Here is a 26,516-nt window from a genome sequence, read left to right as displayed (position 1 = left end):
GTTATGATTCCTGCTTATCAAGTGTGAAACGTAGGAATTAAGCTACGTTAAACTATGTTAAGTTGTTCAAAATCGACTCACCGTGGCCAATGTATGTAATCTTAGTTGTTTTGAAACGTCCACTATAGGACTGTCTTAGAGTGATGAACTGTTACTTTACATAAGAAATTTGTCGGGCAATTCATGTCACTGGAACAGAAGGAGAAAGTGATGGAGACAAGACCCCTCCCCTGGGCATAACTGTTGCTCCTTAAAAAGAGACCACTGAGGGCCTCCCTGGTGGCGCAGTGGTTGAGAGTCCGCCTGCCGATGCAGGGGACGTGGGTTCGTGCCCCGGTCCGGGAAGATCCCACATGCCGCGGAGCGGCTGGGCCCGTGAGCCATGGCCGCTGAGCCTGCGCGTCCGGAGCCTGTGCTCCGCGACGGGAGAGGCCACAACAGTGAGAGGCCCGCGTACCGCAAAAAAACAAAGAAAGAGACCACTGAGCCGAGTGACTTGAAGGCCCTTCACTGGAGGCCCCGACTCCAGGCTGCTGAGAGCTGATCCAGCTGTTCAGGATGAGGGTGGAGGCCCTGTTGGAGCAGAAGCAGCTCCCTACGCACGCTTGTCACAGGACTAGTTGCCAGACCGACGATGGTGCTTGTGCTGAGACGCCTCCTTCTGGACTTGTGCTTGGGGTGGCTTGTGACTCCCTTCTCTGTTTTCCTCACTTTGACTAACCTGTGTTATGTGGTAATTGTACTGGCTACACTTCTTACATCTCCAACTTACCTGGACTTACCCCTGGGACTGTGACAGACAGGAACTTAACCCGTAGGATCTGATGTTGACTCCAGGTAGACAGTGTCAGAACTGAATTGAACTGTAGGACACCCAGCTGGTGTCTACAGAGAACTAGAGTATTGCCTGGTGTGGGAAAACCTCTACACATCGGGTCACAGAAGTGTTCAGTATGAAACATTGAAACACAGAAGTGTTTTTCCTTTATACCATCTTAGCCATTTTCAAGTATGCTGTGATTACATTCCAAGTATACAGTCCACTAGTGTTAGGTATACTCACGTCGTTGTGGCACAGAGCTTTTTCGTCTTGCAAAACTGAAACTCTGAAAACCACAACTCATTATTTTCTTCTCCCTCAGCTCTGAGCAACCATCATTCTACTTTCTGTTTCTATGAATTTGATTATTTTAGATATCACATATAAGTGGAATCACACAGTATTTGTCATTTTGTGACTAGCTGACTTCATTTAGCATAATGTCCTCAAGTTTCATTCAAGCTGTAATGTGTGACAGGATTTCCTTCCTTTTTAAGGCTGAATAATATCCCATTGTATGTATTTAGTACATTTTGTTTATCCATTCATCCGTTGATGGACAAGTTGGTTGCTTTTGCCTTTTGGCTACTGTGAATAGTGTTCCTATGAACATGCGTGTGCAAAAGTCACTTTCAATCCCATGCCTGCTTACAATTCTTTTGCTCATATATCCGGAAGTCAGATTACTGGACCGTATGATAATTCTATTTTAAATTTTTTGAGGAACGTCCATACGGTTTTCCATATCAGCTGAGCCATGCAAGAGCTCCAATTTCTCCATAAACTCACCAAGACTTACTTTCTGTTGTTGTTGTTTTAATAGTGGCTCTTGCAACGAATATGTGGTCAGCTGATTTTTAAGAAGGATGCCAAGACCATTCAAACTCGTAGAAGAAAACATAGGTGTAAATCTTCATGACTTTGAATTAGACAACAGTTTCTTAAATATGATACATAAAGCACAAACAGTAATAACAAAAAATTGATACATTGGATTCCATCAAAATTAAAAACTTTTGTGCTACAAAAAACACTATCTAGAAAGTGAAAAGACAGCTCACAGAATGGGAGAAAATATTTGCAAGCTATATATCTGATAAGGGCTAGCGTCCCAATTATATAAAAAACTATTACAACTCAAAAATAAACAGAGAGGGGCTTCCCTGGTGGTGCAGTGGTTAAGAATCCTCCTGCCAGGAGGGGACACAGGTTCAATCCCTGGTCTGGAAAGATCCCACGTGCCGCGGAGCAACTAAGCCCGTGCACCACAACTACTGAGCTTGCGCTCTAGAGCCCACGAGCCACAACTATTGAGCCTGCGTGCCACAACTACTGAAGCCCACGCGCCTAGAGCCCGAGCTCCGCAACAAGAGAAGCCACTGCAATGTGAAGCCTGCACACTGCAACGAAGAGCAGCCCCCGCTCGCCTCAACTAGAGAAAGCCTGCGCGCAGCAACGAAGACCCAACGCAGCCAAATATAAACAAATTAAAAAAAAAAAATAAACAAATAACCCAATTAAAATGGGTAAAGGATTTGATAGGCATTTCTCCAAAGAAGATATACAGATAACCAATAAGCACATGAAAAGATGCTCAACAGCATTAATCATTAGGAAACTGTAAGTCAAAACCACAATGAGATACAACTTCCTAACTGCTAGGATGGCTATAATAAAAATAAAAAAAATTGAGGGCTTCCCTGGTGGCGCAGTGGTTGAGAGTCCGCCTGCCAATGTAGGGGACGCGGGTTCGTGCCCCGGTCCGGGAGGATCCCACATGCCACGGAGTGGCTGGGCCCCGTGAGCCATGGCCGCTGAGCCTGCGCGTCCGGAGCCTGTGCTCCGCAACGGGAGAGGCCACGACAGTGAGAGGCCCACATACCGCAAAAAAACCCCAAACAAAACAAAAAAATAATAATAAAATTAAAAAAAAACCCAACAATTGAAAATTAAAAGTATTGGTGGGGGGGAATTCCCTGGCGGTCCAGTAGTGAGAACTCCGAGCTTTCACTGCCTAGGCTGTGGGTCCCATCCCTGATGGGGGAACTGAGATCCCACAAGCAGCACGGCACGGCCACAAAAGAAAAAAAAATGTATTGGTGGGGATATGGAAAAATTGGAATTCTCATGCATTGCTGTTAGTAATATAAAATGTTGCAGCCACTATGGAAAACAGTTTGATAGCTCCTCAAAACATTAAACATAGAGCAACCATGTGATTTGGCAATTCTAAGAGAATTGAAAACATATATTCCCACAAAAGCTTGTACATGAATGTTCATAGTAGCATTATTCATAATAGACAAAAGTGGAAACAACTCAAATGTCCATCGACTGATAAACAGATAAATAAGTTGTCGGATGTCCACACAATGGGATGGTATTCAGCTATAAAAAGGATGAAGTACTGATACATGCTAAAACACAGATGAAATTTGAAGACATTATCCTCAGTGAAAGAACTCAGTCATAAAAGGCCACAGAGCGTATGACTCCATTTTTATGAAATTTCCAGCATAGGCAAATCCATAGAGATAGAAAGTAAATTAGCATTGCCAGAGAATGGGGAGTGGGCTGGGGGAGAAGACTTGGAGGGTGTCTGATCATGGATATGGGGTTTATTTTGGGGGCAATAAAAACGTTTTGGAGCTAGATAGTGGTGATGGTTGTACATCTTGTGAATATAATTTTTAAAACCACTGAATTTTATGTTTTAAAATGGTGAATTGTTTGGTATGTGAATTATATCTCCATTTTTTTTTAAGACATAATAAAAAATTAACTGAAGTAAAGCAAACCAAACCAAAGCAAAAGTGTTCCAAGGAAAGTCAGGGGATTGTCTTGCCTGGGGCTAGAGAGAATTCATTAGCACAAGGAATTGACATGAACAAAATTGGGTCTTAGTAGTTGAAGGGGCATTTATAATAATAAACCCACCATAGAGATATGAGGATGGGAAGAAACTGACAATGTGAGAAATAGGTCCCTTACAAGGAACTGAATATTACAAAAGAGTTCATGTGTACTCATACACACAGGATCATAAACAGAGACCAACAAAGGGGGAAAATAGGAGGCTCAAGAGAAAAGTGTTCTTCACAATCCCACAGTTTGATGGCAAGGATTCCATGAAGCAACTGAAGTTATATGCAAAATATTGTGTGTTCACGTGTATTATTTTCTGGGGGAGAGTCTATATGTTTTACCAGGTTCTCAATGAGACCCTTGATCCTCTAGATATAAGGAACCATATATGGTTTGATAAATTTGCTCTTCCCTGTTTTTATCAACAGAGGGCAGAAAAGCAATACAATTAGCAGAGCCAACCACCAGTACATAATTTTCTAAGACTCTTCAAGTCCTTCTCAATCTCTGCCATCTATTTCTTCCTTTGCTCTACCTTCTCCTCTAAACTAAAATTCCCTAACTGCAAGCCCCCTCTTCATCCATAAATGTCCTACTATCTCTGACTACCTATATCAATGCAGCCCCACTTCCATAATTTAGAGGGATTCAATCCTCCTCTCATATTCCATTTGCATTCTGTTTATACCTGTGGTAGCTATAGTCTTCCTTTCAAAATAGGTATTGATTTTATTATTATTGTTGAAGGACAAGGTTTAAGGACAAAAAGAATAGATTGTGGCTAAAACAATCATTCTTAAAAACTTTTTTTTTGTTGCGGTACACGGGCCTCTCACTGCTGTGGCCTCTCCCGCCACAGAGCACAGGCTCCGGACGCACAGGCTCAGCGGCCATGGCTCACGGGCCCAGCCACTCCGCGGCATGTGGGATCTTCCCGGACCGGGGCACGAACCCGTGTCCCCTGCATCGGCAGGCGGACGCTCAACCACTGCGCCACCAGGGAAGCCCTTAAATACTTTTCTCTAAGATCTGTGTGCATCTTTCTCAATAAGATAAATTTACATTATTGGGACACAGCAAAAGTTATGGTTACAAATTTTGCGATACATTTTTGTCCAAAATAGTCATACCAGCTTGCTGTTTAACGTTGTCAAGCAACGGTTAAACAAACAAACAAGAGTGAGAGCAGACTATCTGCTTTTAAAGCCCACTTAAAATTAGGGAATGTATTTATGATTGCATGTAATCATTGCCAATCAATTCTGCTCAGAAAAGGTGATAAAAGCAACAGATCCTAGCTCTTTTTTTTTCCTAGCCTTTTAAACGGAAGCAAATGCCTATTTTCAGTCAAACACTCCTCAAAAATTAACAGATTCAGATCTCAGACATGCACTCTGACTGCTCCACTCACAAGCAAAGTACAGAAACCTTTGTGAAAAAAGAATATGTATATGTATAACTCAGCCACTTTGCTGTACAGCCGAAATTAACATAACATTGTAAATCAACTGTACTTCAATAAAATTTTTTAAAAGGGGACTTCCCTCGCGGTCCACTAGTTAAGACTCCATGCTTCTAATGCAGGGAGCACGGGTTCAATTCCTGGTCAAGGAACTAAGATCCCACATCCCACATGCCACATGGTGTGGTCAAAAAAAAAAAAAGAAACTTTGTGATAATAGTTGAAGTGCTTGATATTGTCTTGAGCAGAAAATAAAGTACTAAAGAAATAACCCATGAACAACACTTGATGTCCTGATATTTATGCCGTATTTTCTTATTTTAAAAGAAAATTTAGGCCTGACCTGATTTGGGGATGTGTCATTGTTGCCGAAACCTGGCCTCTGTACACCGGCACTGAATTGAATCTCAGAGACAGAGTTCTGGGTGAAGCAGAAAACAACAGCTTTATTGCTTCGCCACGCAAAGGGGGCCACAGTGGGCTAATGCCCTCAAGACTGTGTGTCCCCATTGGAGGGGGCAGTGAGGGAGTCTTATGGTAATGGTTCAAGGAGCAGAGTGGTAGATAAGGAAAGAGTACATGCAGGCCCTACATATTTTTCCATCCAGAGATCATCTGAAGACCATCAAAGCAGGCATCAGGTGGTCTCGTGATGGGCTTCCGTGGTTTTCGAGGTTATCAAGCTGTGACCTTCTCTCTGGGATGAAGAATGCTTACAGAGAGAGGAGTATAACGAGGAGTGTTCAAAAGAGAAAAATACCAGGTGCAATGATACAACGAAGCAGAAACAACAACAAAAACTGTCATCTGAAAAGCAAGTCGAAGTGAGGTTAAAACAGATCAGAGCTTGATGGAGGCTATTTTAACTAGTTCTTATAAATTTAGCTGGAACAAAAACCCCACTGTTAATTTATTCCTTCCATTTCAATGGAAAAAGGCAAGTGGGCGTCAATGTCATCTGGCCGTTTCTTGCTGAAGCTGGGTGGGTGAGGGGCGGCGGGGGGAGAGGAGGGGGGGGACAGCAAGAAGGGGTTTTTCTTACGGAAGGAATGAACATTCTCATGCCAACTGGCAGGCGGTTTGACAAGAGCCCTGGTGGTAGTTTTGCAGAAATACGACAGGCGACAAGTCATGATTCTAGCTAGAACATATATTCCCATTGCAACCAACAAAACAAAGTAAGAACTGGAAAACTCCTGAGAAAATAGATTGGATGGCCCTGTGGGATCCAGGAAAACAAGTTTGAAAACCAACTGGAGACTCGGGAAGCAACTTCACAGGCATAAGCATCTCAATTACCTACTGTCTGGATGGGAGATTTCACATCATTAAGAAGCGTTGTTATGTTTCCTGACTCATCCGGTATAAAAGTATTATACAACATTCAGTATGAATTAAGGCACAAGTTTCCAGCTGTGAGACTGTCAAGATATCCAGGGCCATCTGGTTCTGAAGCACAGCTTTTCCCATTAATGAGTCCTCAGTGTTTAACAAAGTCAAGCTCTGTTGGCTGTCATTAAGGGCTTGCTTTGTAATTTTGGCTAGTATCTCTATGTGGAGAGCCACACTTTCAAGACCAATGTTTAGGACAAAGAAATTGAGTAAAGAATCACACCAAAAAAACTGATCTAGTCTATCTACATACTCTTCTTTTTTTTTTTTTTTTTGCGGTATGCAGGCCTCTCACTGTTGTGGCCTCTCCCGTTGCGGAGCACAGGCTCCGAACGCGCAGGCTCAGTGGCCATGGCTCACGGGCCCAGCCGCTCCGCGGCATGTGGGATCTTCCCGGACCGGGGTACGAACCCGTGTCCCCTGCATCGGCAGGCGGACTCTCAACCACTGCGCCACCAGGGAAGCCCTTATGAGGCTTTTTAAACTGGCAAAATAGGAGCATTATAAGGAGATCTGCAAGGTCTAATTAGTCCGTACTTCAAAAACCAGTCTAGAACTGGCTGGATTCCTTATATGGCTTCCTTTTTTTTTTTTGTCCATACCATGGGGGATCTTTGTTCCCCAATCAGGGATTGAACCTGTATCCCCTGCATTGCAAGCGTGGAGTCTTAACCACTAGACCACCAGGAAAGTCCCTGCATAGTTTCCTTTTTAAGAGGATATTGTTTTTTCCTTGGACAAGTCATTCCTGTCTTTACAATGATAGGAATCGGGGCAGTGAATCCGGCCCGTCTGGGTGCCCTGTTAGCCCAGACAGCCTTACTCACTTTTTCCTGGATCCTTTCTGGAATAGGCTCAGCTTCTTTCTCTCCTGGCTGTTCGAGCGACTCTTGGAGCCTTAGGGCATTTTCCAGTGGCACTTCTAAAGGCAAAAGTTGTTTCTCAGGTGAAAATGTTATTTGCACATTTACTCTGCCCAAGTCTCTTCCTAAAAGAGGGATTAGACAGTCCGATACATACAGGAAATTATGTTTCAATTTCTCTTGTCCTGTTTTGCACTCCAGGGGCTGGAGCAGAGGACATTGCTGAGTTTGTCCCGAAACGTCCCACTACTGACACTGTGTAATTGCTCAAAGAGGCCAGTTTACAATTCAGAACCGAGTAGTTTGCTCCTGTATCTGCCAAAAAACCTGCTAGTTGATTCTCCACTGTTAATTGTACCGGGGGCTCCTGTGGGGCTATAGCCATTGGAGCCACCAGCATGGCGAGAAGCCCCGGGTCCCATCAGTCACTATATTCTTCTTCAGAACTTTCCTTCCTGGTGACCATAACCTCCACCGGAGGGTCCCTCTGTTTTCTGGTGCATTCCGTCTTTAATTTAGGACATTTCTTTTTCCAAGGTCCTTCCAGAATACGTGGCACCCATATCTATTAGAAAGTCAATCAACTTGTTCCCCACTGTCAACGTTACCCAGGGCTCTTGTGGGGATTTTAGAATTGGACGCCTCAAGTCCAAGGGAGTCTTCGGGCCTCTTCATTCAATGTCAGTGTTCCTCTCTTTCTACCATATGAGCAGCTCCTGTCTCCTTTTTATTATTTTCTTTCTTTTTCTTTAGCCTAGGGCAATCTCTTTTCCAATGCTCTTCCTCCTTGCAATAAGCACATTGTTCCTTCTTCAGTGGTGGCTTCCCTTCCTTTAGGTTGCTCGCCTTCCTGGAATTCAATGCTGCTGCCAGAGAAGCTGCCTTCAATTTTTCATCTTCTTGCTTCTGTCGTTGTTCCCTGTTGTTGAATAATTTAAAAGCAACATCTACTAATTGAGAAGGGTTCATTCCAAATGCACCATCTAACTTCGGTAGTTTTTTCCTTATATCTGGGGCACTTTGCCCTATGAAAGTCATATTTATCATCCTTACATTCTCAGGGGCCTCAGGGTCTGCATCCGTGTAGCACATATAAGCTTGATCAATCCTTTCTAGGAGCCCTGCTGCATCCTCATTTGGTTTTTCTTTTATCTCCGGAATCTTGCTTAACCTCTTTTGTCTAGGTACCCCCTTTTGAAGACCCACTAAGACACACCTCCTATAATGTTCTAGGAGTGGCATGCCCCCACTATTAGGAACCCAGTTAGGCTTAGCGATAGGGACTGACAGATTTGCTTCTGGAGTTCCATTTGGATCCACTAGGTGGAGCTGGTGCGCTTCCTCTCTAGCCTTGTCAATGACCATCCTCCTTTCATCCTCAGTAAGCATTATATTCATAAGAGTGTGAATGTCCGCCCAAGTGGGATGGTGAGTGGCAAATATGGAGGGGAAAAGTTCAGTCACACGGAGGGGGTCCTCTTGGTAAGCAGGGTTATGGTTTTTCCAGTTAAGCAAATCCAAAGTAGAGAATGGATTGCATATCCACAGGAACCCAGCTGGCTGGCCATTTGCATTAAGGCCTCCTCGGCACAAGGGAAATTGCACTGTTGCGGAAGTGGCTCCCGGTTCAAATTCGGTGCCCTGTTGGGTCTTAGATGGTGATACTAAACCAGATCCCTGTGCCCCAGGGGTTAACAGAGAAAATTCTATTCTCTCCCCATGGGTAGGGGAAACAGGAAACCGTGAAAGGAGTGAATATGTTGACGGCATGGTGGGGGCAGTTGGAACAACTGCCAATGCAGCCTGTTCAGCCAGTGCGGGAGCTGGATAGGCCAGAGGCGGGTTTAAGTTATTTATTTATTTGTTTATTTATTTATTTATGGCTGTGTTGGGTCTTTGTTGCTGTGCGCGTCTTTCTCTAGTTGTGGCAAGCGGGGGTTACTCTTCATTGCAGTGAGTGGGCTTCTCATTGCGGTGGCTTCTCTTGTTGCGGAGCACGGGCTCTAGGTGCGCAGGCTTCATTAGCTGTGGCTCGCGGGCTCTCGAGTGCAGGCTCAGTAGTTGTGGCACACAGGCTTTGATGCTCTGCGGCATGTGGGATCTTCCCGGACCAGGGTTCAAACCCGTGTCCCCTGCATTGGCCGGCGGATTCTTAACCACTGCGCCACCAGGGAAGCCCTGTTGGAAGATTTTTAATCACTGTTTCAATTTCATTACTTGTGATTGGTCTGTTCATATTTTCTATTTCTTCCTGGTTCAGTCTTGGAAGGTTATACATTTCTAAGAATTTGTCCATTTCTTCCAGGTTGTCCATTTTATTGGCATAGAGTTGCTTGTAATAGTCTCTTAGGATGCTTTGTATTTCTGCGGTGTCCGTTGTAACTTCTCCTTTTTCATTTCTAACTTTATTGATTTGAGTCCACTCCCTCTTTTTCTTGATGAGTCTGGCTAAAGGTTTATCAATTTTGTTTATCTTCTCAAAGAACCAGCTTTTAGTTTTATTGATCTTTGCTATTGTTTTCCTTGTTTCTATTTCATTTATTTCTGCTCTGATCTTTATGATTTCTTTCTTTCTACTAACTGGGTTTTCTTTGTTCTTCTTTCTCTAGTTCCTTTAGGTGTAAGGTTAGATTGTTTATTTGAGATTTTTCTTGTTTCTTGAAGTAGGCTTGTATTGCTATAAACTCTCTTAGAACTGCTTTTGCTGCATCCCATAGGTTTTGGATCGTTGTGCTTTCATTGTAATTTGTCTCTAGGTACTTTCTGATTTCCTCTTTGATTTCTTCAGTGATCTCTTGGTTATTTGATAACGTATTATTTAGCCTCCGTGTGTTTGTGTTTTTTACGTTTTTTCCCTGTAACTGATTTCTCATCTCATAATGTTGTGGTTGGAAAAGATTCTTGATATGATTTCAATTTTCTTAAATTTACTGAGGCTTGATTTGTGACCCAAGATGTGATCTATCTTGGAGAATGTTCCATGTGCACTTGAGAAGAAAGTGTAATCTGCTGTTTTTGGATGGAATGTCCTACAAATACCAACTAAATCTATCTGGTCTATTGTGTCATTTAAAGCTTGTGTTTCCTTATTTATTTTCATTTTGGATGATCTGTCCACTGGTGTAAGTGAGGTGTCAAAGGCCCCCTAGTGGTGCTGAATTCTCTTAGCTTTTGCTTGTCTGTAAAGCTTTTGATTTCTCTTTCGAATTGGAATGAGATCCTTGCCAGGTAGGATAATCTTGGTTGTAGGTTCTTCCCTTTCATCACTTTAAATATACCGTGCCACTCCCTTCTGGCTTTTAGAGTGCTGCTGAGAAATCAGCTGTTAACCTTATGGGAGTTCCCTTGTTTGTTATTTGTCATTTTTCCCTTTTGCTTTCAATAATTTGTCTTTAATTTTTGTCAGTTTGATTACTATGTGTCTCAGCGTGTTTCTCCTTGGGTTTATCCTGCCTGGGACTCGCTGCGCTTCCTGGACTTGGGTGGCTATTTCCTTTCCCATGTTAGGGAACTTTTTGACTATAATCTCTTCAAGTATTTTCTTGGGTCATTTCTCTCTCTCTTCTCCTTCTGGGACCCCTATAATGCAAATGTTGTTGCGTTTAATGTTGTCCCAGAGGTCTCTTAGGCTGTCTTAATTTCTTTTCATTCTTTTTTCTTTATTTTGTTCCACAGCAGTGAATTCCACCATACTGTCTTCCAGGTCATCTATTCTCTGTCTCAGTTATTCTGCTCTTGATTCCTTCTAGTGTAGTTTTCATTTCAGTTATTGTATTGCTCATCTCTGTTTGTTGTTTAATTCTTCTAGGCCTTTGTTAAACATTTCTTGCATCTTCTCAATCTTTGCCTCCATTCTTTTTCTGAGGTCCTGGATCATCTTCACTATCATTATTCTGAATTCTTTCACTGGAAGGTTGCCTATCTCCATTTCATTTAGTTGTTTTTCTGGGGTTTTATCTTGTTCCTTCATCTTGTACAAAGTCCTCTCTGCCTTTTCATTTTGTCTATCTTTCTGTAAATGCGGTTTTCCTTCCACAGGCTGCAGAATTATAGTTCTTCTTGCTTCTGCTGTCTGCCCTCTGGTGGATGAAGCTATCTAAGAGGCTTGTGCAATCTTCCTGATGGGAGGGACTGGTGGTGGGTAGAGCTGGGTGTTGCTCTGTTGGGCAGAGCTCAGTAAAACTTTAATCCCCTTGTCTACTGATGGGTGGGGATGGGTTCCCTCCCTGTTGGTTGTTTGGCCTGAGGCGACCCAGTGCTGGAGCCTACCAGACTCTTTGGTGGGGCTAATAGCGGACTCTGGGAGGGCTCACACCAAGGAGTACTTCCCAGAACTTCTGCTGCCAGTGTCCTTGTCACCATGGTGACCCACAGCCACCGCCCATCTCTGCAGGAGACCCTCAAGCATTAGCAGGTAGGTCTGGTTCAGTCTCCTATGGGGTCACTGCTCCTTCCCCTGGGTCCCGATGCGCACACTACATTGTGTGTGCCCTCCAAGGGTGGAGTCTCTGCTTCCCCCTTTCCTGTCGAAGTCCTGCAATCAAATCCCGCTAGCCTTCAAAGTCTGATTCTCTAGGAATTCCTCCTCCTGTTGCCAGACCCCCAGGTTGGGAAGCCTGACGTGGGGCTCTGAACCTTCACTCCAGTGGGTGGACTTCTGTGGTATAAGTGTTCTCCAGTCTGTGGGTCACCCACCCAGCAGTTATGGGATTTGATTTTACTGTGATTGCGCCCCTCCTGCCGTCTCACTGCAGCTTCTCCTTTGTCTTTGGATGTGGGGTATCTTTTTTGGTGAGTTCCAGCGTCTTCCTGTCTATGTTCAGCAGTTAGTTGCGATTCCGGTGTTCTCGCAAGAGGGAGTGAGCGCACGTCCTTCTACTCTGCCATCTTGAACCAATCTCCAAGGCACTTTAGTTTATTTAACATTCAGGCAGAGGGGCAGGGTTCCCTGTGGCAGGCTATCATGTATGTTACAGCTATAGACAGCATCCTTTTAGTGATTATAATAACAAAAGCAACAAAAAGCAAAGGTAAAAGAAATAGATTTTGCTCTTCCCTGTTACAGATGGGCATAGATAGGTTACTAAGTGGTGCTTGCAGTGATGGAGGTGGTGGTGGAGGTGTCCCGGGAGCCTCCATCAACAAGGGAGGAGCAGGTGGTGCTGGGCAAAATTAGGGCTACAATGGATTCCTAACAGCCAGCGTTGTAAAACTGTCATCCAACTTTTCATTTGGAATCCTGGAATCCTCCACCATTGGAGGAAGAGAACTTTTCTTTTCTCTTTGTACCATCAGTCTACTACCTGGCTGCTCACTTTTTTTTTTGTTTTTTTTCAGTACGGGCCTCTCACTGTTGTGGCCTCTCCCGTTGCGGAGCACAGGCTCCGGATGCGCAGGCTCAGCGGCCATGGCTCACGGGCCCAGCCGCTCTGCGGCACGTGGGATCTTCCCGGCCCGGGGCATGAACCCGTGTCCCCTGAATCGGCAGGCAGACTCTCAACCACTGCGCCACCAGGGAAGCCCGTGGCTGCTCACTTTTTGTTTGTGTGTTTGTTTTTCTTTTTTCCATGCCTCGTGGCATGTGGAGTCTTATTTCCCCAACCAGGAATAGAACCTGTGCCCCCTGCAGTGGAAGTGCAGAATCCGAACCACTGGACTGCCAGGGAAGTCCCTCACTTTCTTTATTATGTAATTGCATGATGCTTGAACATACGGGATCTCCCTTGCTTTCCATTCCTGTGACAAAGCAATTCTAGCTGGAGAATGATACAAGACTTTAGGCTACTAAACAAAGGCCACCTCTACTCGCTTTCAAGAATGTACATTGGCCAAACAGCATTACAATAAAATATGATTCGTTTTTTAGTCATAGGTTTATAACTATAGGTCCACCAGCCTGCCAGAGTTTTCCCCAGGGGGCTGTTGGATGGAATCAAAGAAGTGCTTCCCATATTCGATCAGAAAAACATTCATGCGGGCACAGACCAAAAGCAAATCAGAATCCTCACCAGCAAACGGGAGCCTCAAACCAGAACAACAAAACCAAACAGCACAAAGCTCAAATTGGCTTCCAAGTCCCACTAAGCCCGTGACTTTAGTCCAAGAGGCACCTTCCAAATGGGATTCCTGAAATGGGGAATCCCTCCCAGTGGGAACCAGGAGTTCCCCAAACAGACAAGGCCAAAGGGGCCTCGGCGTGCAAGCTGGGGGACTTACCCTAATGCTGGCCAAGGTGTTACAGCGTTCCAAATGCTGTTTTCCTCCTTCCCCCAAATAATTCCTCGGAGTAGGAGGTTCAGGCTGGCGTGGGGAGGAGGAAGAAAGGAGTGTCCTTGACGCAAAGGTGGCCTTGGCAGATGCTAGGGCGACCCCATTTCTCCCTCCACTCTGCCTTGGAGTTCTGACTGCCAGCATGGTGAGCTGGGTGTAACCCAGGCTCGACCTTTCCAAACAACAGGTTCCAGGCGATCTGACCTTTTAAGGAGTCCTCCAACCCCCCGCTCTGTATAAGAGGCCGGCACGAACCTCAGAGCTTCCGATCGAGCCAAGGGACCCCAGTAGGGCCATCCCTGAGTTTTTCCCCCATACGAGCCACCGAATTTGTTGCCTAAACCCGGACTCTGTATACTGGGATCAAATTGAATCCCAGAGACAGAGTTTTGGGTGAAGCAGAAAAAAATAGCTTTATTGCTTTGCCAGGCAAAGGGAGCCACTGTGGGCTTAATGCCCTCAAGACTGTGTGTTTCCTCGGATGGGGCAGTGAGGAGTAACGGTTCAAAACGCAGAGTGGTTGATAAAGATCAGGGTATGTGCAGGGTCTGCATTCTTTTCCATCCAGAGATCATCTGAAGACCGTCAAGGCTGGCATCAGGTGGTCTCGTGATGGGCTTCTGTGATTCTCGAGGTTACTACCTTCTCTTTGGGATGAGGAATGCTTACAAAGAGGGGAGTGTAAAGGGGAATGTTCAAAAGAGAAAAATACTAGCTGCAATGATAAAACTAAGCAGAAACTAAACAGGTCATCTGAAAAGCAAGTCAAAGTGAGTTAGTTAAAACAGGTCAGAGCAAGATGGAGGCTATTCTAATTAGGTTTTAGAAATCTAGCTGGAACATCATATGATGACAAACTACCCTAAAAGCAGAATCTGTGCCCTTCTTTCCACCTCTCAAGGCATTCAATAAATGTCAAGTTGAAATGAATTAAATCGATGGTGAAATTTCAAACCAAACCGGCCTGTGGCACATGGACAGGCCTGCCATTAAAGATCATGAGTCTTGAAATGTCCTGAAATAGACGTGCTATACATGTTGTGTATAATTTATTTCTATTTTGTGCCATTCTGCCCAAATCACAGCGTACAACTTGACTCACTGGCACATGCCTATTTATAGACTGATCTAACTGGACATTTAAGATTCTAAAACGAAGTAGGGTAATATGGCAACAAAGCCAGGAGGCCAGGAATGCATGTTTCTCTCTAGTTTCGTGTGTGACCTCAGGAGATGACTTGATTAACTCAGGAGTGAATAAACCTGCCAGCAGCAGAACTACTAGCGGAAGGAAGTAGCCACTATCTTTTTAACAATTAAAAAAAAATAACATGAAGGTATTAAACACAGACACCACCCGCCCCCCCAAGTCAAAATCTATTTCTTCAACTCAGGAAATCTGTCAGTAACAGTTCAGTTCAATTCAGAAGTATATTTAGCAAAGCAGCCTCAGGAATTGTGGTCAGTCAGGCTGGTGATACATTCTTGCAATTTCAGTAATTAACCCAAAGAACTCAAGTTTTAAGGTAAGAAAGGTCATGAAAGAAAGGTTGATCATTATCAGGCTAATGTCAGAACACATAGTCAATGTCATACTCAGTCAAAAAAAAAAAAGTAGAGAGTTCCCTGGTGGCCTAGTGGTTAGGATTCAGGCTTTCATTGCCGTGACCCGGGTTCAATCCCTGGCTGGGGAACTGAGATCCTGAAAGCCCAGGCGCTGTCCAACAAAAAGTAGTATTGGAGGTGAGGTGCATGCAGCCTGGGGGACGTACACCTTGAAACATCTGGGTGGGGGAAAGAAGATATTAGAACTTCCATCCCTGAGACACTGAGATGAGGGAAGAAAGCATTAGAACTTCTGTTTAAAACTTTTAAAGTACCATATACTAATATAGTAGTTAATTAATATAATTTGAATAATCATGTATTCATATATTGTGGTATATGCTAATTTTCACTTAATATTCAATATAGCAACATAGTCATTAATTGTTATGATTTGAATAATTAAATATTCACATATTGGGGTGTATGCTAATTTTTCACTTATAGATATCTGAATAATTTATAGCCAAATAAGCTAGATTTTAAGCACTATGGTGAAAGTGACCATCTATCTTTATTTCCCAAGACCTAGTATAGTAACTGGCATATAATAGACACTCAATAAATAATAAAAGTAAAACTAGAGATAATTTACTTCAGAAATAATCTGCCTAACAGGATGATTTGTAATGGGATCACCCCAATCAATATGATCAGTTTACATACTCAAGAAAATAGGCCTGGCATGTGGAGTATTACAAATAAAAGAGCCAGAATTCAACCAAGCATGTTGTTGGATTCCTTCCTGAAGAATATTAATAGGAGCAGCATGGTCTGAAATGACTAGAATTCCTCTAGTGTCTGGATCTGGAGGTTCATGAACCTTGCCATTTAGACTTCAACTAACTCCCTTCCTCTGATTTCCTAATACACATTCGGATGACTACTTGTGCCCTTTTACTTTTAAGGAAACCCAGTATGCTGGCTGGCCCTCTTCCCTTGGCATCTTATCGTAAACTCACACACTGATAACCGGTTCACATGTGAAATTTTTATGACTTTTGCTTATGCTAATCAGACGTCCTTGTTCAAGTCTGAGGGTGCATCAAAAAATCCTGGCCCCTCAAAACAGAGGATACCGCTGGGACCGCAGTGGCAAAGCAAAACAACCACTGATTGAGCTTTCTTCTGTTCCATCAATTTCTTAGCTCTTAAATATATAATCTGAAAATATATAATCTGAAAGTGCTTTGTAAATATGTTGGTTCCTACTGTTGGCTTTGTCTCGATTGTTCTACTAACTCGTTCTGAATGATGGTTTGTCCAAAGTCATCTTCTCACTGATACCATCAGAACAGTGTTTCTCATTCCAATGACACGCTTGACAAGCTGAGTGCGTTTTTTGGGGGGGCAGCGCTGCGCTTATGCAGGATCTTAATTCCTTGACTAGGGATTGAACCCATGCCCCCTGCAGGGGGAGCACCGAGTCTTAACCACTGGAGTGCCAGGGAAGTCCCTGAGTGCATTTATTTTTTTTTATTTATTTATTTTTTTGCAGTACACGGGCCTCTCCCTGTTGTGGCCTTTCCTGTTGCCGAGCACAGGCTCCGGACGTGCAGGCTCAGCAGCCATAGCTCACGGGCCCAGCCGCTCCGTGGCATGTGGGATCTTCCCAGACCGGGGCATGAACCCATGTCCCCTGCATCGGCAGGCGGACTCCGAACCACTGCGCCACCAGGGAAGCATGCTGAGTGCGTTTTAAAGATACACCATTGTAAAGCAATTATACTCCAATAAAGTTTTTTTAAATAAATAAATAAAGATCACTTTTGTTTGTGTTCAAGTGGTGCATTTAGAGTTGTTACAATCTCGTTGTTACAATCTACATCTGTAGTTTCTTCTCCGTTGTCCTTACAAATTGTGTATATTCACGGCTGCCCTACACCGAAGTCCTAGACAAATAGATTGCCAAGAGATTTTGTATTCACTCTACACAAATGATTGTTAACAGTCTGTGAATGTCCTTAGTGTCCAATAACAGCATAATGGGTAAACCAGTTGTGTAATATGCATGTAATGGATTACTATCCAGCTATGGAAAAAATCAGTTATATTCATACCTGTATCAACCTATAAGAATTTCTGAAATAATAAATTAAGAGAAATAAAGGGTTAGAGGGCTTCTCTGGTGGCACAGTGGTTGAGAGTCCGCCGGCCGATGCAGGGGACATGGGCTCGTGCCCCGGTCTGGGAGGATCCCACATGCCGTGGAGCGGCTGGGCCCGTGAGCCATGGCCGCTAAGCCTGCGAGTCCGGAGCCTGTGCTCCGCAACGGGCGAGGCCACAGCAGTGAGAGGCCCACGTACCGTACAACAGTGAGAGGCCCCCCCCCAAAAAAAAAAAAAAAAAAAAAAAAAAAAAAAGGGTTAGAAAAATACACTGCAATATTGTTTCTATAAAGTTTACATATTTGTGAAGCAACACTTTATAATGTCTATGGATCCAAATATATGTAGTAAAATTATAAAATGAATGGGAAAGGTGGACACCAAACTCAGGATGGTGGTTTCATTAGGAGGATGGGAAAAGGGACTGGGAGGGTTATGCAGGCGTTTTTGCATATATACATAATATAGTTAAATTATAATAATCTACATTTTAAAATTTTTAAATAAAAACAAAAGATCAGGTTAAAAATGACAGCAATAATACAGATGAGAATGGTGAGGCTGATTTAAGGTAGTGACAATTGGAATTAAAGAAACGACTAGGGCTTCCCTGGTGGTGCAGTGGTTGAGAATCTGCCTGCTACTGCAGGGGACACGGGTTCAAGCCCTGGTCTGGGAAGATCCCACATGCCACGGAGCAACTAGGCCCGTGAGCCACAACTACTGAGCCTGCGCCTCTGGAGCCTGTGCTTCGCAACAAGAGAGGCCAAGATAGCGAGAGGCCCGCGCACCGCGATGAAGAGTGGCCCCTGCTTGCCCCAACTAGAGAAAGCCCTCGCACAGAAACGAAGACCCAACGCAGCCAAAATAAATTAATTAATTAATAATTTTTAAAAAACCGAGTAGCTATTATCATCATTGAAGTAAAAACTTTAAAAAAAAAAAAGAAAAAGAAACGACTAAATAAAGCAGTGATTCAGACTTTTCCTCTTTAATTCTCCAAACAAGAGAATTAAGTGACTTCATACTTCCTGATATAACCCAAAGTATCCTACCAACTCTAGAGTTTTACATTTGAAGTCCATGTGAATTTTGCATTTTACCCCATAATATATGCATATTTGTTTTAAGATCAATATATTTTATTTAATATATATCTTCTATTAATTATATGAGTCAACTTATACTTTTAACCCTGTAATTTCATGTCTGAAATTTTTCTATGGAGATGGGGACAAAATGTGGAGAATGATTTGTGAACAGAGTCATAACACTATTCCACCATGAAAATTACAAATAACACAATGTCCAATGATAACATTCTTTTACGTAAAACATGTATCTAAATAATTGTATATAATACAGTCATTAAATTAACTATGCAGATGTTGGTGATTTGAAAAAAATTTCTATAAGTGAATACAAGAAGATACAAAATTATATGTATGCTCTGATCTTAGCTATAGGATATATAATATTCATAAAAGAAAGGAAATGTTCATGAACATTTATGAATATTCAAATGAATGAATGAATATTTGAATGAATATTCATAAAAGGAAATATAGATATCAATATAGATTTCAAGTACTCTTTTGATATATTTTTCTGCATTATTTTATATATATATATTTTTAATTTTATTTATTTATTTATTTGGGTGCATGGGATCTTTAGTTGCGTAAGTAGATGACTTTAGAAAAATTGGATATTTAGCTGCTCTAAATCTCACCTTCTTTATCTATGAAACATAAATAACAATGTTTACCTCAAAGACCAGTGGAATATATTTATAAGAAGCACATAGAATAATGCCTGCCTATAATAGAAGATCAATAAATGACTGTTTCCTTCTATCTAGAATCTAATATACTCCCATGAGCGTAATGCAGAAAATTAACTAAGATCATTAAGGCTGTGTGTGTGTGTGTGTGTGTGTGTGTGTGTGTATAACTCGGGACATCATTAATCAGGATGGATTTTCCAAGAAGACAAATTGTAAACATAAATATACTGACAATTCAGATCCAAAGGTCATAAGCCAGATAGTTTTATTAGAACATTTACCCCAAGAACACCCCTTCTGTTCTATTGCTGACAGTCTAGCCACACCCGCACTCATCAACTACCATGTTTTCATAATGCCGTAGAATGACATTGTCATCGTTGTCCTGATACAGCATGGAGATGGGGGACAGCTTGGTGGGAATGCAGACAGCCTGGGGAACTGCTGGGTCAATGGCGTGCATCAGCGCTTGCATGAAAGCATAATTGGAGCTGTTGAGGGAGGTGGTCAGTGAGAAAGGACAATCTCCGTGGCAGTAATTTGCCATGAAACCCTTGGGGGCAATGATCCACTTGTGCCAACCCAGGTCCCGGAAGTTGATGAACAGCTGGTGACGATGGCAGAGGTTCTTGCAAGAAGCCTTAGAGGCAGGGATGGCTGCTCTCCTTTTGCGGGTAGGAGGGTGGCACTGCTCAGGGTTGAGGGTGACCACCAACAGGGAAGCGTGAAGAGAACGTCTCAGTCTGGCGCAGGTGTCCTCAAGCTGAAAATTCACCCCAGAGGCTCTGCCTCCTTTGACCAGTATCTCTAGGAACAAACCTAAGTTCTTCTGGGGGTAATTATTCCTCTTAGCCACATCCAACAGATTGAAGTGAAGGACACCTTGAGGCCATGGTACTGACTGCAGTGCAAACATTTTACCTGTCTTTGGGGTGGCCTGGCCCCGCACATGTGGTCCCTGAACCAGGGACAGAGCCAATTCCAGTTCTGGTCCCAGGTTATAGTAAGTGTTGGGCCCCAGGTCCAGGCCCAGCTGGGCCATTGTTAACTGTTCCTCATCTTTAATCGCAGACAGGTTAAAGGAGAGGAGCTTCTGTAGGTGGGAGGAGGCTTGGGAAAGGCTCTTGGAGTAAAGAAAGAAACCTAGATGGGGACAGAGAGATGTGAGTCACCTCCACCTGTGTGATGTAAATGTCAAATGTTATATGTATATCCACGTATACAAAACAAGGGCAGGAAATTCTCAGCTATACTTAAACTCAGCCATTTGGGAGGATTTGTTTCACTCCTCATTTATGGCCAGAGGTTCTTATCTTCATATTGCAGGTCCTCAAGGGATCCTGAATAGAATTTAGAAGGTCTATAATCTTGGATGGGAAAAAGAATCACATCTTTATCTTCACTAAACTCTAAGTGACATTTAGCATTTCTTTAAATTATGAATATAGGCGACAAATCCCAATAATATTGTAAGCGTCTATGACACTGTTACCAATAAAAATCATAGGTATGTTCATATATTAAGTTGTTGCAAATAGCTTAAAATAACATTTATGCTCAAACTACTTTGAATTGATGGTATAGTCCCTTCTTTAGATCTTGTTATTTGTTGCATGAATAAAATATCATATGCATTACTATACACACATTCATTTTTAAAATATTTCTATAAATGTATTTCAGTATTTAATTGGTTTCTTTTAAAATTCTAAATATTTTATCTTAGGCATATAAACCTTTTTCTGAGAAGGGGTTCATTGGCTTCAACTGCCAGCCAAAGGGACCTATGGCACGAAAATGTTTAAGAACACCCCACGCTGTCAGGTGTTGTAACCACTTAGATTTACTTCAAAACAAACGCCTGTCATCCAGCCAAGGCTGGCCCTCTGGAGCTCCCTTTTGTTGTATCCTTAGGTAATTCTTATCTAAAGCCCACAGTTTTCAATGTCAATAATTTCTAGTCTTATACTTTTTTTTTTTTTTGCGGTACGCGGGCCTCTCACTGTTGGGGCCCCTCCCGTTGCAGAGCACAGGCTCTGGACGCGCAGGCCCAGCAGCCATGGCTCACGGGCCCAGCCTCTCCGCAGCATGTGGGATCTTCCCGGACAGGGGCACGAACCCGTGTCCCCTGCATCGGCAGGCGGACTCTCAACCACTGTGCCACCAGGGAAGCCCTCTAGTCTTATACTTTTGAATACTTCTCCCACTTCACTGGAAATTGAGATGCAATGTGATTCTTCAATTTCTCCACATGGACCCCCTTCTCTGTATCTTTTGAAATTGTGCTGAACTCTCCCTGTTTGCAAAGCTAACTTCTCTGCTTAGATTTTCATACATCACCTACTCCTCTAGGAAAAGGCCCAATAGAGGATACATTTACCCTTTTTGTTTGTTTGTTTTGCATCTTCAATTTCTCTCCACAAATAACTTCTTTGACCTGATGCCACCATTTTGTTTGGTAGGGCGGCTCTACCCTAAGAGATTTTCTAAGCTCATTCAGCTTGTGGAGAAATTACAGTGGAAACCCAGGTATTCTAACCATTCCACCACAATGCCTCTTCAAGCTCATTTAAAAAAACAACAAAATTAAAAAGCATTTAAAATTACCCAGGTTCCTGTTCAAGTCTACTATATCATCTCTCCGTTTCTTTTCATTGAGCATCTTCTTAAAAAGATTAGTCTATGTTTGCTGTCTCTACTGCTTAACATATATTCTTGTTATTGTCCAACTCTCTTACCCTTACTGGTCCACTGAAATAAACATCTTTAAGTGTTGACTAACCAGCAAATGCAGGGATGTTTTCACAGGGCTTATCCTTCTCAACCTCTGTGAACAGTTGATCTCTCCTGTTCACAGCTTTAATTCTAACATATTAGTCTTACTTTTTACTCGTATCACTAAATCACATTCCTTAGGCATGAAAAAAAACCCAAAAGACAGAGAGAAAAAGATGAACAGATTTGAAAACGTGAAAATAAAAGGCTTCTATATTCAAAAAACATCATGAACAAAATTAAAAGCTGAAAGAACAACCAAGAATACTTGTAATATGTCTATAAAGAGCTTTTACAGACGATTAAGAGGCCTCACAAATCATTAAGGAAGAGAATCCTCAACAGGAAAAGGGTCATAATGTGTAAATAATGTATACATTATTTAATGTATAAATTTGAAAATTTAATGTATACATTTTCAAATAGTAATACAATTATTTGAAAAATAAAAATGAATGATTCACATTTTAAGATAATAAACATGATAAATATAGTCAATACTGCTGTATGTCGTGTATAAAAGAGTAAGTAAATTCTAAGTTTCTAGCACAAGGAAAACATTTCTTTTCTGTTTCTGTGACTTTGTATCTATCTGAGACAGTGGATGTTCGCTCTACTTATTGGGTTTATTGTTGTTGTTTTGGCTGCACAGCGCGGCTTCTGGGATTTTTAGTTCCCCAATCAGGGATCGAACTTAAGCCATGGCAGTGAAAGCGCCAAGTCCTAACCACTGGGCCGCCAGGGACTTCCCTCACTATACTTACTGAGATAATTGTTTTGTGGTATACGTAAATCAAATCATTGTGCTGTACACCTTAGACTTATACAGTGCTGTATGTCAATTATATCTCAATAAAGCTGGAAGAAAAAAAAGACTATGTTCTAAGTCTTAAATAAATAAATAAATGATTCATTATCCATTTGAAAGGGCATCGTTCCACCTTATTAAAGAAACATATTAAAACAACGAGATCATGTTTTGCTACCAGATTAACAAAAATTAAAAGCTAAAAGAGTGTTGTTACCGAATGGCCACCCAGTGCAGCACGAAGAAGTACACTGTCATATACTAACAGAATAAAATCCTAGACAGCAATGAAAATGAACTACAAATACACACAACATGGATAAATCTCACAAATGTAATGTTGAGTGAAAGAAGCCAGGCACGAAAATGGATACATTCCACAGTTCCACTTACATGAAGTTCAAAACCAGGCAAAACTAATATGCAATGTCAGGATAGCAGTTACCCTTGTAGAGAAGTAGTGATTAACAGAAGGGGGCATGAAGGATCCTCTGGGGTGCTGGTCACGTACTGTTTCTTGATCTGGGGCTAGTTATTCTGCAAAACTTCATTGAGCTGTTCTGTACAATGTATGCACTTTTCTGAATGTACATTTTATTTCAATAAGTTTCTATTTTAAAGAGACTACTGTCAAAGTAAGTGAGAATTCTCATACACTCAACGTGGAGTATAAATTTTAAAGGGTATTTGCTGTACATCAAAAGTATAAATGTAAAAAAAAAACAAAACAGTATAAATGTGCCTACCCTTTGACACAACAATCCCCTTCTAAGAACTTATCCAGGGAAATAATAGAAAAAGCGTGCGCACACACACACACGCAAATGGATATAAAGCTGCACTATTATGTTTACGTTCATCAACAGGGCATCAGTTACATAAACTGTAGCATGTCTATACAATGAATATCATATAACCATTAAAACAGGGATAAGTTGACTATATGTTCTGACTTGAACAAAATGTTCATAATATTGGAGGAAGGTACAGTATGATCCCATTTATAAAAAATTACAAGTTTATATTATATATATGCAAAGAAGAAAAGTCTAGAAGAATATACATCAACTATTAATGGTGGTTTTCTCTAGGGGGAGCATTAGGGAGGAGTGATAATGAGATCGTGTCCTTTTCCTGTACCATTAGATAGAATTTTGATCATCACAAAAATTACAAGTTATTTTTTCCATGGTGAAGGGAAGGAAGTAGCCTCAGCTATTTCCTACTCTCTCCTTGGAAAACCCTTCACACCAGCTCCCCTCACCTCTTAACCTTCCTCCAGGAATTGTCCCTGAAGCCCCACCCCCAAGGCATCTAACGTGACACTTAGCACAATGTATGGAAGTCATCTGTTTGTTGATGTGTCTTCTATAAACTCTTAAAAAGCTGACTTTGTCATTCATCTCTGTACTCTCACGGTCTTACACAGTTGCCGGCACTTAGTAGGCATCCAATAAATGCTTCTTGGACTCAAATCTTATTTCCAGTTGCTGTAAAACTAACCAGCCAGGGCTCTCAATCCCTCCCACCTCAACCACCTGGGAGGCTATATAGAAATGCAGATTACAACACCCATCTCTGACTTTGAATAAGAATCGGGTTGGGGGGACTTCCCTGGTGGCACAGTGGTTGAAAATCCGCCTGCCAATGCAGGGGACACGGGTTCGAGCCCTGGTCCTGGAAGACCCCACATGACACGGAGCAACTAAGCCCGTGTGCCACAACTACTGAGCCTGTGCCCTAGAGCCCGCGAGCTGCAACTACTGAGTCCACGTGCCACAGCTTCTGAAGCCCATGCGCCTAGAGCCCCTGCTCTGCAACAAGAGAAGCCACCGCAGTGAGAAGCCTGTGCGCTGCAATGAAGAGTAGCCCCTGCTCGCCACAACTAGAGAAAGCCCGCGCGCAGCAACGAAGACCCAACGCAGCCAAAAGTAAATAAATAAAATTTTAAAAGACATTAAAAAGAAAAGAATCAGGTGGGGGTGTGAGGGGCAGGAACTAGGCTGGAGAATCAACTTGTAACAGTTGATCTGCGTAATTTTTGGTGGGTGGTCAGTTTGGCAAATTACTGAATTAACTGAAGGGTATGACGATATTATCGTCTTGTATTTACAAATCAAGAATAGTCTTTTCTGGGCTTCCCTGGTGGCGCAGTGGTTGAGAGTCCGCCTGCCGATGCAGGGGACACGGGTTCGTGCCCCGGTACGGGAAGATCCCACGTGCCGCGGAGTGGCTGGGCCCGTGAGCCATGGCCGCTGAGCCTGCGCGTCCGGAGCCTGTGCTCTGCAACGGGCGAGGCCACAGCGGTGAGAGGCCTGTGTACCGCAAAAAAAAAAAAAAAGAATAGTCTTTTCTACCCAGCAAAAGTAATGGGAAGGTATGGAGCAGGAAGCAAAAGTCCCGGGCAAACTGAGCCCAGAGGACCAGGGTGAGTAAATTTGGGGCTCAGGAGTGGGAGACTGAGCCCTAATTCCACCCTCACACCTCCACCTAAATTGTAGCTCAAAGCTGTTGATTCAGAAAAAAACATTTTGAATCCTGGCTTTGTTCACATACTAGCTGTATGATCTCGAATAGGTTACAGGTTATCTACTGTCTGAGCCTCAATTTCCTTATTGTTAAAAACTTGATAAGCATACCTGCCTTCCTCTCGGGACAGTGGTTGGGATTAAATAAGATAAAATGTGTAAATTACCAGTACGTGGCCGTCCATGAACCCCTCGGTAATTGTTACTTCCCCTTTATTCCTTTCTTCACACCAGATTCATCTCTAGGAAAGACTCCAATGTCCTCACCTTGATCTGGGAGAAGTCGGAGTATGTTCCCACTGACACCCAGCTCCTTCACGTAGCACAAGTCTTGAGAGACGCCAGTGGTTGCTGCTGCCTCTTGATCCTGGAAAATTCTCTTCAAGATGGAAGGCACAGGTTGGAACTTCTTGGGTGAAGGCTCTTTGTCTAAGCCCAGAGACTGAAGAAGGACACGTTCTTGGAATTGGAATGTCTGGCCCAAGGCCAGGATTAACAGGAGGCCTAGAGCCAAGCCTGGCAGTGAAGGAAGCATGGCCCCTGAGCTGAGGTGAAGCTGGCTAGTGGGGCTGCAGAGAGCTCTAGCGCCTGACTGCCCAGCAATTCAGGTGCTGCTAATTTATCTGAGGTAAGATAATCAGGTGTGAATTGCTCTCTTCCCAGCTCCTCAAAGGCAATTGGATACAAAAGCACAGATTTTTTTTTTTCTCTTCCGCAGTTCTGCTCTCTCAGAAAAAAATTCACAAAAGGAAGATTACCCACGCATGGACCTAACTCTACAACAATCTGAGATTTGTCAGCAGTAGACTGAGTGGAAAGGAGGCACACATTTATTCTTTTAACAAACATTTATTAAGCATCCATTATGTGCAATGCGCTGAGATGGGTGCTAGGAACATATTATTAGTAATTGAAAGTCTTGTCATTCATAGTCTAATTAGACAAATACACAGGTAGAGTTCTACTAAACTATATCCACAGCCAGGTGGAAAACCAAACCGGGGAGGGAAAACCCCTCCTGGGGAGGTTGATCTACACTCCCCATCTGTTTTCAGCTCTAGGACTGAATTTTGTTCCACTAACTTTGACCTTCCTGATTAAAAGTCAGAAATCAGACTGACTGGGTAATTTCTGTTCCCGTACTTATTAGCTCTGTGACATTGGACATGTCACTTAACCTTCCTAAATTTTGTTTCCTCAACTGAAAAGAGAAACCTGCCTTCTAATTTGCCAT

General features: G+C 42.7%; 1 protein-coding gene across 1 annotated transcript; it reads right to left on the bottom strand.

Annotated features, from left to right (window-relative positions):
- Positions 1-19,487: 19,487 nt before the first annotated feature.
- GDF3 (growth differentiation factor 3) lies at positions 19,488-25,817 on the bottom strand. Its single transcript, XM_024733523.1, has 2 exons — positions 25,550-25,817; positions 19,488-20,314 (listed from the first exon to the last, which is right to left on the bottom strand). Exons 1-2 carry the CDS (start codon positions 25,815-25,817, stop codon positions 19,488-19,490), a joined length of 1,095 nt encoding a protein of 364 aa, XP_024589291.1.
- Positions 25,818-26,516: the final 699 nt, after the last annotated feature.

The sequence above is a fragment of the Neophocaena asiaeorientalis genome, unplaced genomic scaffold (assembly GCF_003031525.2).
Source record: "Neophocaena asiaeorientalis asiaeorientalis breed wild unplaced genomic scaffold, Neophocaena_asiaeorientalis_V1.1 scaffold150, whole genome shotgun sequence".
Taxonomy (NCBI): Eukaryota; Metazoa; Chordata; class Mammalia; order Artiodactyla; family Phocoenidae; genus Neophocaena; species Neophocaena asiaeorientalis.
This window is presented reverse-complemented; position numbering and strand designations above follow the sequence as displayed.